Below are 13,342 nucleotides of genomic sequence, written 5' to 3' on the forward strand. Positions count from 1 at the left end.
ATGCCTTACAATAGCAGTGCAGAAGAACTAATTAACTTTACAATTAACCCAAATAGTGAATGCAATAATTGTGTTGTGTTTTTTATTTACATTTTTAACAATAATACATACTTAACAGGCTTCTTTTTTTCTTCTCCCTGATGCTTGGCCATTGTTCTATTAGCTTTTTGTTTTACCTGCATCATTGTCTAATGCAGGACGAGGCTGTTTAATAGAAAGTGAAGGCTCTGTGAGTACAGCCAGTGCATTATATCCACTTTAAGGTAGTGCTGGGTTTATTGTGTGTCCGTGGTTGAGCAGGTGACTGGTATTTCTGCAATGAAGAAAATGACTGTGCTGTGTCATGGTTGTAAAATGAATGGTACTATGGCACACGCATGCTCAAATATAAAAGGCACCAGGTTTAGAAGTGCAGACTCTAATATATATAGCTTCTTTTTTTTATTGTTCTGGTCTTTATTCTAACTATTTAAAAATGAGTTTTTTTTAAACCATTTACAGTGCAGATGGGATGATTGTGGCCTTTCTGATCCAGTTGTGCAGTTGTGCTTCACCACATTTAGTTTTTTTTCCCATGTCATGCCAAACCTTTCGACCATTTCACATGCGATTTCAAGACACATTTAATTATTAAGCATCCAAAAAATTCAAGATGTATCTTCTGGAAACATATACAAAATCAAATGTGTAGTGTATATCTACTTTTATACGCGTAAAAAAACACACATGTATGTGAAAAACCTATAATTTAAATTGTATACAGAGTAGCAGAATAGAGAAGACGTTTATCTAAATGAAGAGGAATCTTTTCTGTAAATCTTACTGTAAATAAATGTTTTGTACACCGTCAATATTCAGATAAAAAGTGTTGCTCAGAAATGCAGAAGAATAACTGGGTCCTTAAAACATTAAAAAACTGGATCAAAAATAGGGTAAACCAGCAATAAAATTATCTGAGGTCTAAATGTGTTTTCACAGGCGAGGTAGAAGTTCACCCTTTGATTGATTGAGGAACAAATTGATGCTCCTAGTGTGCAAATTGGTGCCAATAAGTGGAGGAAATTGATTTCTACACCTTTAACCAGAGGAGGGAACTAATAATAGCTGATTGTAGCATGAAACCCCGAATGCTGTTGAAGCTCAGCGTCACATTTTAGAATCAAGCTTAAAATACTGATTGTAAAGGTTTAGTTTACAGATTTCGACACATTAAAAACCTGATCTGAAACTAAAGAAAAGATACAAATCACCAGGCTATTAAACAAGGAAAGAGTTTTAGAGATGCTCTTATGAGGCGCTCTGCAGAGGTTCAGTAGTACAGTACTGGTCGAGCAGGATGTCTGTAGACTTTGGCAGCCATTAACAGCCTGCGGGGGGCAGATTGGCATGGCACAGTGCCTGGGTGAAAGAATGAATGAGTGAAAAAGTGAGTAAATACACTCTTAGGAAGTTTCTCTTTGGATCTATGCAGTGATTTGCATCTTAAAAAAAGATGTGACATCTACAGCAGGGATAAAACACCACAACAATCTTAATCTAATTACACAAATGACCTTTGTTGTGTTTTGGTGTTCAAAGATGAGCTTGTTGTCAGCCTCCCACTTGTGTTTTCCACTAATAGCTTTCTCCACCTGCACCTGTTTTTCACTGTAATTTAAGGTGGATTGATGTACAGTATGTATATGTCTCTGTGTGGATCCATTTGTGTTGTGTTGATAAAACCACCCACATGCTGTCTGTGTATAAAGATGTTTTGTTTTTTGTAGCACTTTCTGTTTTGTATGTTTTTCTCCCTGATTCTGTCCATTTTTTAATGTATTTGTTTTGTCCGTCTCTCTTCTCTGTTTCTGTCTGCTGCTTCTGTTTTTCTCGGCTTGTGTCTTTGCTTTTTTCTGACTGGTCTCTGCTTGTCAGCCTACAGTATACTAGCCTCATTCTGCCTTTCTGCCTCTATATTTTTCTCTGTCTCTGCTTGTGTTTGTCTGCCTGTCTCTCTCTCTCTGTATACTGTATTTTTCTCTCCGTCTCTTTCTTTCTGTCCACTAAACGTTCTCTTTTTCAGTGTCTCTTACCTGTCTCTCTTTCTGTTTCTGCCTGCATATTTTTTCTGCCTACGTCTTTCTGTCTCTAAACTTCTCTCTATATCTGACCTCTTGTTTCTTTATCTTTCTTCCTTTACCATGTCTCTCTTAATCCCACCCCCCCTTTCTTTCTGTTTTCTGTCTGTTCACCGGCTCGATTCGTCTTTATTCTGTCCCCGTCCTTCCTCTGCCCGTCTGTCTTTCAGAGGCATGGCGTCTTTGCTGTCTTAATGTTTTTACAGCTCGGCTCGGGTCCACAAAGTTATGTAGGGGTAAGTGTTCGTACAGCCAATGGCGAGATGAGCTGTATAAAAGCACTGAGCTAATAGACGTGATGTATGACTCCGTACGTGACTGCTTTGGTAAAGAAGCAGCATCCTACTGCAAGGACACAGCCCTCTGCTGCATGTGTGTGTGTGTGTGTGTGTGTGTGTGTGTGTGTGTGTCAGTTGTGAAACAGCAATGAAATCTCAATGCCAAGTTATCTTCTGTCCTTCGCTGCTGCATCTGAAGAAACACCGTTGTTGTGTGTGTGTGTTTTGGCCTTGCCACCACGTTAACGCTTTGTGTCCTGAGTCCCCCCCCCCCCCAACTCCTCCCCTCCCCTCCTAGCTCTGCAGTTGCCATGGCAACGCACCAAGAGGCTCCATCATGTGTCTGAGCCTGTGACCGCAATTTTATAACAGCTCACAAGCGCTGGCTTTGTGTGTTGATGTGTTTATATGCTTTCTGTCTTAATTTAGCTTTTGATCATGTTGCTGGTGCTGCAAGGTGCGTTTGTCGGGCTTGGCTTCAGTCTCACAGAGGTATCATTGAAACAGCCAGTTTGTCTTATGTTAGAGATTTAATCGAGTCATGATAAGGAAATGTTAGATTGATTGAAAATGTTAGCCTGAATGTGAGCGCTGTATTCTCACCTCCGAGCATATCACATGCATCAGAAACAAAATAAAATATTCCTCAATTAAAGTACCAACTGTCTCTCCAATCATAATAAATGGGAACAAAGATTTTTAATTCTTCCGCACAGTGGGTGCTGTAGGTGCAACATACAGCAGTTGAGTTTAGTGTTCAGCACTACCCTTTTGCATAACTGCAGCTGTCAATATGTTTTTACATTTTCTGTACCGAGGTGGCGGCCATGTTGGTGTTGGTGACGTATGTTGAGCGAGACGATGTAGGTCACTGAGCGGTTTCACACAAAAGATGATATTTTACTATCTTTATGACAAGCATTATCTTTCTAATTCTCAAACTTCATATGTGTAATTCATGGCGTGACTTCAACTCACTATATGAAGACATGGCAGCTCCCTAAAAGTGAAGCCAAAACATCTCAATTACCCCCTTGTGGCAGGTGTCACTTCAGGTCATAAACCCATCCCCTCCATGGCAATGGTTTCGACAAACCACCTAAAGTTTCTTTAGGCACAATCTTCAGTTGCTGTACTTATGATCTGGTTAGGTCTGGACATAAAGACTACTTGTTTATGGATAGGAAAGGATGTTTTTGGTACAAACAGGGCTGTAGATATCCCGTCTTTCTGTCAAAAATATGCATTTTTTTGATTCAACAAACAAGGCTTGAAATTCTCCAGAGGTCTCGCTAAAAACACCCAGTCTTGTCGCCATTAATGCGGCTGGAGATGTCCCGACCTCCCTTGACAATATCTGTCAAACTGTGGTCACTGGCTTGGGAGCCCTGTTGCCCAACTTCACCACCAATGTGTAATGTTAATGTTATATCACATGTAATGTAGAAATGGCAGCACCTGTATGTAGGATATTTTGGCTTCATTTTTGTACAGCAGGAGGAAGTGGAGAGGTGTTGTCCATCTTTATAAACAGTATATGCTTTTGACCCTTTTAAACATCCACAGCTTGTATATGCCTAGTGTAAGGCCAACCACAGAGTGAACTCTCCCCTGTTGTATTTGGGGCATTTTCAGAGAAAGTAAGAGGTAAAATTATGCAGCAAGTTAGCAAAAAAAGCAAAACATAATTGTAATTTTGCGTGGGTGTCTTTTCCAACCACTCAGATAGAGTTTTTGACACTGGGGGGGTCCCGACCTTCAGGTTGGGAAGCACAGCTCTAAAAGACTCATGAGTGGTAATGAACAGAGGGGTAATTAGACCAAAGTAGATTACATGCATGAGATTTTGAAGGACTACCAGGGAGTAGAAGTACGATAGTTTGCAATGTCACAGTGGCAAGTTGGTGTGGAGGTTCGCTGGGATCGTCCCAGAACAGAAACGTCACAGGCATGTTCCCAAAAACTCAAGCACAAATAGCCCCGTGTGCCATGGCAGCATCCTAAAGCAATTCGCCAAACCCCCGGCATGATCAATCATTGTAAGTCGGCCTGAATAAGAGTGCCAGCTAAATGCTCAAAAAGTAGCAGCAAGCAAGCCTGGAGCAAAAGGCAGCCTGTGCTCTGCAGCCTATTTTTTAGGTTTTCCCTCTCATGGGCTCAGTTCCATTTCAGACAAAGCAAAAGTAAGTGGAGCAGGTCTGGCAAATGACCATAGACATAAACCCTGAAAAGCAAATCTATCTATCTGTCATTAGATTCTATCATAAATCATTATTTTAACACCCGCTTGACTACCTCGAACAAGAACACATCGTTTTTACATTTTTCCAAGTTTATTTTTCCGTCTGATGTTGGATGATATCCACTTCGTCTGCTGATTCATGTCTGAGGTGATGGGTGGGTGTCGATTGGTTCAACCTGACTGTCTGAGCTTCAAACAATATCACCCCTCAACCAAATGCAGGGCGATATTTCTGTTTTATCTTTTATGGTCACATGTAATTGCATTCGAACAAATTTCTCATATTGAGACATCTCAGGTTATAATCTTTACCTCTAATGAAAACGTGTTGAATCTTATTGAGAGCTGTCATCTCAAATTTATATATATATATATATATATATATATATATATATATATATATATATATATATATATATATATACATATATATATATATATATATATATCTTTTTAAATAAAATGTTGAATTTATTCTTAAAAAACACATTACACCAACTAAAATCAATGTGACAACAGTGACAACTTAGTGCCTTTACGATTATGAAGCAGACCTCTCTTGTGTTTTGCTCTATTGTCAGTCTGAAAGCAGTGCTTGAAGTGGTCTGGCACTCACCGGTATGCAGTACCGGCACTTTTGTTGTAGCGTGACTTTTTCCTGCTTACTGGCACTTCTCAAAGCTGTCGGGTTCTCTTTTCATAATGCCCCTGAATAAACTGCATCACCAGGGGGAACCACGTGACACTTACCTTTCCATTCTCGCTTGCCAGCTTTTCTCTGTCGGTGCTTGAAGTGCTTCATTTGCGCGACACTAAAAGTAAAGAAGCGGTTTCCAGGGACTGTCCGACTAACGCCGGTCCGAGCCGCTTGTGCCCCTGTTAGCAAACTCGCTTGCCACACACCAACATGTGAATAAGAAGGGTACCGGCACTTTTTTTCCTCCTTCAAGCACTGTCTGAAAGTGTAGAAGACTGAAGGGAATGCAGGAATAATTCGCATTGTGTTTGGGTTTGACTCTACAGAAGTGAACAAACTATTTTTTGAAAAATCATATCCACACGACTTATTTTTTGTTTATCTCATTACTGATAATATAAATTGATTTAAAAAAGAAAGGCACTACTTTGGTGAAGTAATCTGTACAGTAACTAATAACTAAAGTTATCAAATAACAAGTTGCTCAAGTACACTAAATGAGTAAATGTACTTAATTACATTACATCAGTGACTGTTTTTATTTATTCCAAACACAGACATGCACACATCACATCCTGAGCTTCTTCTCCTCTGCAGTAAAGACCTGTCTGACACAACGTGTTCAGAACAGCAAATATAAAAGCCTCCATGAACTTGTTACTGGATGAATCACTGTTGAATGATGGCAGTCAGCAACAAGTTATTATATTGATATTAGTCATCCGCACTTAAAACTCTTAAAGTCTACAGTCGCACTCGCTGTGAGTCACAGCTGAAATACTCAAAGCAAAATGTAAAATGATGAGGCTGGGTGGTAAAAAGTCACCTGGCAGGTTACTTAACTTCCATCCCCCTGCTGTGTTTACAGGCCTGAGACCCAGCAGAAAGCCCCGGTGAGCGCCCCTCCTCCCCCACCGCCCCCTCCGCCTCCCCCTGAGCCAGCAGGGCCCCCAGAGCCGGAGGAGGAGATCCTGGGCTCCGACGATGAGGAGCAGGAGGACCCCGCAGACTACTGCAAAGGTCAGACAGACCCACACACACACACACATACACTGAAGTCATCTGTCCACGCCGATTACTTCCACTCTCTACGTCTGTCACACAGAGCGCAGCAATGGCTTCCCCGTCTCCTCTCTCTCCTTTTCTTTTCCTCTTTTCTCCCTCCGTCCTGTCGTTGTAGCCATCAGTTTGACACACATGCTAGTTGTGACAGCAGCGTTTCAAGGTTGTTTGGCTGTTGCCAGAAAGGAGCGGCAGTCTAGTTTCCTGCAGTGGCTCGGGATGCCAAAGTCTTGAGGCTAATTTTGATCACACAGTTCTGCATCAAAAACACAGGAAGACACTACACTATCATTCTGTATCCATGGGAAAAAGCAGCGCCGCATGTTTTACATTTTATTTGGCTTTTATCATTCTAAATGTAACTCAGTGTCTTGAATCGTATGCTATAATACAACATGGAGAGACATTCTTTTGCAGATGGCTTGTGTCTCGTTTTGGAGGAAACCTCTTGATTTCTGTGAGGTTGTTTTGGAAGAAGCACAGGCAAACTGTCAGATCTCACTTCAGTGAGATGAAAGACAAAAAAACAGAGAAAAGATCACATCTCTCTTATGTTTTTTGGCTTCTTTTCATTGGCTTTCTGTTTAAAACAAGTAATTCTCCTCAGAAATCCCTTTTGCGTATTAAAAACTATTTAACCCTGTTAGAGGAAGAAGTACACATTTAGTATATTATTAATCTTATTATTTTTAGCTGGAGTAGTATTTCTAGTGTTGAGTTTACATACTGTGACTGGCCTACCTTTGTGTTTGTGCGATTTTATTTAAAATTCCACATATTTACATTTAATATAATACACCTCCAACAAATGTAACCCTGGCAGGCGAGACTTCTCTCCCGCCAGCTGGTGGTGTCACTGTAGCAAGAACAAAGAGGATTTTGATGTCTCATTAAGGTAAACATATTCAGCTCCAGGTTGAAGCATTACAAACAATTACTGAGTAATTTTCTGTTTAATAACCTCTTAACATGTGCCTCCTTTTGGAACAAACACAATGACACACACAAAGTAAAATGGTTATTGTTCTTGAAGCTGTCTGATTACAATTATGATCCCGGTCTCTGCTGAGAGGTCATGTTTCACAGCTGCTCTAAACTGAATATACAGATGCACATACATAGTTAAATGCATGTTTTTTCTGACCTATTTTTCATTTACTGTTCTGTTTTGTACGTAGTCCTGTTACAAAAGAACCAGCTATTGTTGCTGTGATTTTCATATCTCAAAATGGTTCACACAGATAGAATCATGAGGCTTTTGAACAATGTTCAATTTGTATAACTTGAAACTGAGCTAATATGGAAGCCTCATCAGAGTTTATACCTCCACCAAGGTCCAACAGTCCCCTCGAGCTACCTTAATACACCAGATTTTTTCATCAAGGTCCATGCATTATTCCTGAGAAATTAATGAAAATGTAAAAAAAAAAAAAATCGGCCTTTCTTGCAATGTTACAGAATGTTACATGCATCTCTTTATCCGCCTCAGCACCAAAAGTTAGTAGGGTCTATTCTGGGCCAAGACCCATCCTCCGTCTAGGTTTCATGGAAATCTGTTCAGTAGTTTTTGTGTAATCCTGCTGACAAACCAACCAACAACAAACGAACATGGGCAACAAGGGCCTACACCTTATCAGTATAGTATAATCATGTTTCTGACTCCCCAGGACAGAAACTGGCAATCTCAAGCCATATATTGTCCTTGACTTGGTTGTTGAGGTACTCGTTGTGGTGTCTGTCATATAGAATTGGATGTTATGAGACCAAACTGATAAGGTATTATTATATTTAGACCTGGACATCAGCTGAAACATAGGATTTTATTGGTCAGACGTATATTTTTCAGCAGGCAGAAATCCACTGACATCGAGGTCCATCCGAATATGTTTTCTGTTAAACATTAAATATACAAGAGGAGAAACATGTTCAACTGTTTAATTAATCATTTAAGCAATAATCCTCACAACTAACTTGTGGTGAAATGTTTTCAGGTTTAAAATGCAGCATTTGAGTTGTATTCGTTGTAGCTTCACGAGATGCTACCTGCCACTATAAATGTTTGCGCTGCCCTCCTGCTTCTCCCTTTTATTAATCCACAGCACTTCTCTCCTGTCTCATCTTCTGTCTTTCTGACCTCCCTCCCTCTCCGCTGCTCTCCCGCCACTTCTTACTCACTAATGGATTTCATGTCATTGCCTGGTTATCACTAACCGTCGCCTGTAACCTTCATCTCTCTCTCTTTATCTCTCTCAGGAGGGTACCATCCGGTGAAGATCGGAGATTTGTTCAACGGGAGGTACCATGTGATCAGGAAGTTGGGGTGGGGCCACTTCTCCACCGTATGGCTGTGCTGGGACATACAGTGAGTCACACACACACAGACACACACACACACACACACACACACACACACACACACACACACAGAGTCAGTGCGGTATAGGCTCATGCGTATAGACTTACACACACACGCTCACCGCCACAGACACATCATGACCCAGAAAAAAAGCCTGCAACACACACGTGCACACAAAGGCTCTTCACTTCACCTTCACTTCACCTTGCTCTGTCACACACACACACACACACATACTTTTCATACACCACACATACCACACATGCACCTGTTGCCACCATGACGACGGTTGCAACCAACACCACCCTGGCTCGTGCTTTGCACTGTAATGTTGTTCCTCTGTTCACGTGGCAACCAGGATGGATGGATGACAGTATCATCAACCCAGTGTCACCTTTCACTGACTCTCCCTCACACACACACACTCATTAATTTGTGTCACTGGTGTTAATTACACTAATGGTGGTCGTAAACTAGTGAGCACACTGTACAGTCACTCACTGTCCTTGACACATATGTGAAGGGCAGTGGTGGAAGAAGTACTCAGATCCCTCACTAACGTAAAAGAACCATTACCACAATGAGAAAATACTGTAGTCCTGAATTGAGAATGGTAGATTTTGATTTGTAATTACCCTGTTGGCCAAATGGTCACAGCACATGCTGCTTAACTGCAACAATCTGCAAGTGACTTGTGTTCAATACAGTTTCTTCATCAATGTCATTATAAAAATTCAGTGTTTTAGTTATCAGTTACATTCACTGAGTCACTGAGCCCACCGCTGACTCAGCGCTGACTCAAATTAATTTAAAATACACAGACCTAAAAATACGGATGGTATTTGAATGTCAACACTTAGCTGTTTTCTGTTGTACAGTAAATATTGATGTCTCTCAAAGGCTTCCATGAGGGATGGGCCTCGAGGAAGGGATGTGATGTTACATCCTCATGTAGCCTTAACTGAGAATGATTCAAATGAGTTTCATGAAGTGAGGAAAAGTTACACAGATTTTATTTGTTTGGGTTAAAAAAATGAACCCTTGTATTAGGAAGGTGAGTTTAGGTTTTTGAAGAGTCATATTGATGACAACAAAACAGGCATGTTTAAATGTGGACTTTAAGGAGGCCAAAAGCGTGTGTTTATGGGGCATCGATGGCGTTCTCATCCCTTAAATACTTGGGAGAGTATTTGATGAGAGGATATGTTCGACAAAAAGACCGGGAGATTCAGTTGCTCTTTAACATAGAGGCAATCTGGATATTTAAATTGGATTGTTTACATGAGGATAAATGAGGAAATAGAGTCTAACTGGATTTGTTTACAAAGAACAGGGATTTTTCTTTAGTACAGTTAGAAATGTATTTAAAGGTGCAGTATGTAGCTGTCATTAACCAGTTAGCTCAGTTAGCCGTGCAGCTAGCAGTCCTGACTGGGAGCTCAAAGCATTGGGGAAGTGTTGGTGTTTACACCGCTAGTTCAGGAGCTTTCTACTGTGACGGGCAGAGGCTAGCTGGTTAGCATGCTAACTTCAGTATATATCTTTTCAACAATACATACATCATAACAATTTTTTGTACCTATTGCGATAAAATAGTTATCGTTAATGGCCACGATAATCATGTTGTGAAAAACTGTTATCAGCCTTACTCAAGAGTATTCTTAAAAGATGTTTGTAATATCAAATGCTTTGTTTTTATGTTCTTCTTTGTGTTCTTTGTGTGTTTTAAAAGCAAGAATATGTTATTGTTGTTTTATTTACTTGGTATCTGCAGTGATCTCTAAAGTAGGGCTGCACTGTTTCATTTTTCAAGCAACATTTGCTGGTTTCAGCTTCTTAAATGCCAGGTTTTGCAGCTTTCATTAGTCATTTACTGTATGATAGTAAATAGAGAGTCTTTGGGTTTTGGGTTTACAGACTAACAGTTAATTAGTTGCAGCTCTATCATACAGGAAGTAACATGACCTATCAATGGACTAAACGTGAAGAAGCCTCAGACACCAGCCTGATAGCCAAAAACATTTGGTGACTAAAGCCTGGTGTGCTGGAGAAGAGTTGCGCTGCATGTTTAATTTTGATTGACTCTACCATTTCTGTTATAAAATGCCTCAGAACCACATTTGCATTTCGACTGGCAGTGTGGGCAGTGTGAACGATAGCTGAGCAAAGGTGTAATGAAGGCACAGTGAGGGACATTTTATAATATCTTTGACACATGAATCAGCATTACTTGCTTTAATAACCCATTGGTGTGTGAGTCAGTATTAACTGAAGTGATTGTTTGTGTCTGTGTCATTGCAGAGTGAAGAACTTTGTGGCGATGAAGGTGGTGAAGAGTGCCCAACATTACACAGAGACGGCCCTGGATGAGATCAAACTGCTGCGATGTGTGAGGATCTGATTAGTTTGACATTTTAAGTGTTTGGGAATCTTATTCTTTTTCTTTGTTATTGTGTGTCCTTTTTCTTACCCTCCATCTCTGCTCCATTTTTCCTTTTTTTCCTCTGCACATCATCTCTTTACACCTTGCATCTCCCCTTTCTCTGTTAACAAGAAACACTAAAGATACCCTGGTCATTTATGTTGCATGTTGGGTGCAGAGGACAGCCATCTCTGAATCAATTTTTCAGCATCTTTATCTCTCACATCCATCTCTTCCTTTTCCCCTTCCTTTCCTCAAGTCACTCCATTCCCTCTTTCTTCCTTTTGTCCCCTCTTTTTTCCTCCAATAATCTTTGTTAATATCCAACCGTTGTCTGTCCCTCATCTTCTGTTCCTTCTTCCTGTCACGTTTGCTTCATCTTTCTGTCCTCTCGTCCTCCAGGTGAGAGAGAGTGACCCCATTGACCCAAACAAGGACATGGTGGTTCAGCTGATAGATGACTTCAAGATCTCCGGAGTCAACGGCATACGTATCCAGATCAGTGTTCAAGAGTGTGTGTATGTGTGTGAGTGAATGACAGAGATGTGATAATGTGAGACCTTGACTCTCCAACCCAGATGTGTGTATGGTGTTTGAGGTGCTCGGTCACCACCTGCTGAAGTGGATTATTAAATCCAACTACCAAGGTCTGCCGCTGCCGTGTGTCAAGAGCATAATCAGACAGGTAAGGGCACACACACACACAAAACAAATCTATTTATAGACGCTATAATACCTTTACAGATATTGCTGACCACTGCATCCCAGTATTTGTAAAATTACACAGATTACAAGGACATGGGTGTATGCTCTACTGGCTGAGTTACCGGGGTGCCCCAGAAGCAAAATGTTCGATTCACATTTTTATAACATCTGAATTGGTAGACAAAGTTGATATAAAACCTTATGTGATGTTTTTATGCATTTATTAACAGATTGAATGTGAAATAAATTACATTTGTGCTTTTTCTCCAATCCAGAATGCATGTTGTGTTTAAGTGTTGTGTCATTTAATATTACTTTAGTTATGTGGATCTTTTTGGCAGAAGAAAGAAAAAAAAGTGAGTTAAGAAATATGAAACAGTAAACAAAGAGCAAGAAACAGACTCAGACAGCACCCAAATTAACACCCAATAGTTTGGCCTATCACTACAGTGCATGCTATCGTGCACTTCAGACTAAGACTATCAGGCATTTTCCCCTCAGCCACCTGATGAGCATGAGAAGTTGGTGAGCCATTTCAGCCGCTGCCAGCCTCTCAAAAGCTGAGATGAGTAGAAATTAAAACGAGACTTCCCAGCTTCGATCTCAAAGCCTCTGGACAGAAACAAATGAAAGGAAAACATCAACAGCCTCTCCTGGCCGCCCTCAAAGAATGACAAGCATTAGAAGAACGGTTAATTTGGCTCTGAGAAAGAGAGAAGGAATTACAGGTGGAGAGATAGAAGGAGAACTGAACTGGACTTTTTTAGTGTGTTTTTCAGTAATAAAACATTTGTCTGTTGATCTGATTGTGCTTGCAGGTCCTGCAGGGTCTGGACTACCTCCACACGAAATGTAAAATCATCCACACAGACATCAAACCAGAGAACATTCTGATGTGTGTAGACGACGCCTTTGTTAGGCGTATGGCCATGGAGGCAACTGAATGGCAGAAAGCTGGAGCCCCCCCGCCATCTGGATCAGCAGGTAGACGCAAAAAAACACTCTCAAAATGTGTTTTAAAGGACATAGTTAGGACATTACAGATACACATTGACACATAGGGAGAAGCATTGCGACATGTATCTAGGCTGTCTATCTGAAGCTTATTTTCGGCCTCTCATTCAGATTAAAACAGCTAAACAAATAGGTGAATAAAACAAATTCAAGATGAAAACAACTGAATCAATGAACATGAATGTGTGCTAGTTAATGTGAAAGGGTCTATGTGTGTATGTATTGTGCGCGACTGTGTTTGTATTCACTGTGAAGGCGTAAATTTATGTGTCAAGTGATTCCATTCAAAAGTTATTTTGTCATCATATCTGTCTGTTCAATATACAGTAAATTAGCTTAGCTTAGCATAAAGACTGGAAACAGGGGAGACAATTAGCTTTGGACTGTCAGGCTGTTTCCCCTTTTTTTTAGTCTTTAAGCAAAAGAAACCGTCTACTGGCTATAACTTC

The 13,342-nt window shown here is 40.5% G+C and overlaps 1 protein-coding gene across 2 annotated transcripts in view; it reads left to right on the forward strand.

Annotated features, from left to right (window-relative positions):
* srpk2 (SRSF protein kinase 2) overlaps positions 1–13,342 on the forward strand; it is a 52,302-nt gene that overhangs the window by 21,785 nt on the left and 17,175 nt on the right. For both annotated transcript variants that reach the window (XM_073471541.1, XM_073471540.1), the window contains exons 2-7: positions 6,203–6,354; positions 8,650–8,758; positions 11,054–11,141; positions 11,577–11,664; positions 11,753–11,859; positions 12,698–12,863. In XM_073471541.1, the coding sequence (XP_073327642.1) occupies positions 6,203–6,354; positions 8,650–8,758; positions 11,054–11,141; positions 11,577–11,664; positions 11,753–11,859; positions 12,698–12,863 (710 nt within the window). The remainder of the gene's footprint in view (positions 1–6,202; positions 6,355–8,649; positions 8,759–11,053; positions 11,142–11,576; positions 11,665–11,752; positions 11,860–12,697; positions 12,864–13,342) is intronic.

Source organism: Pagrus major, chromosome 8, assembly GCF_040436345.1.
Source record: "Pagrus major chromosome 8, Pma_NU_1.0".
In the NCBI taxonomy this organism is placed as follows: Eukaryota; Metazoa; Chordata; class Actinopteri; order Spariformes; family Sparidae; genus Pagrus; species Pagrus major.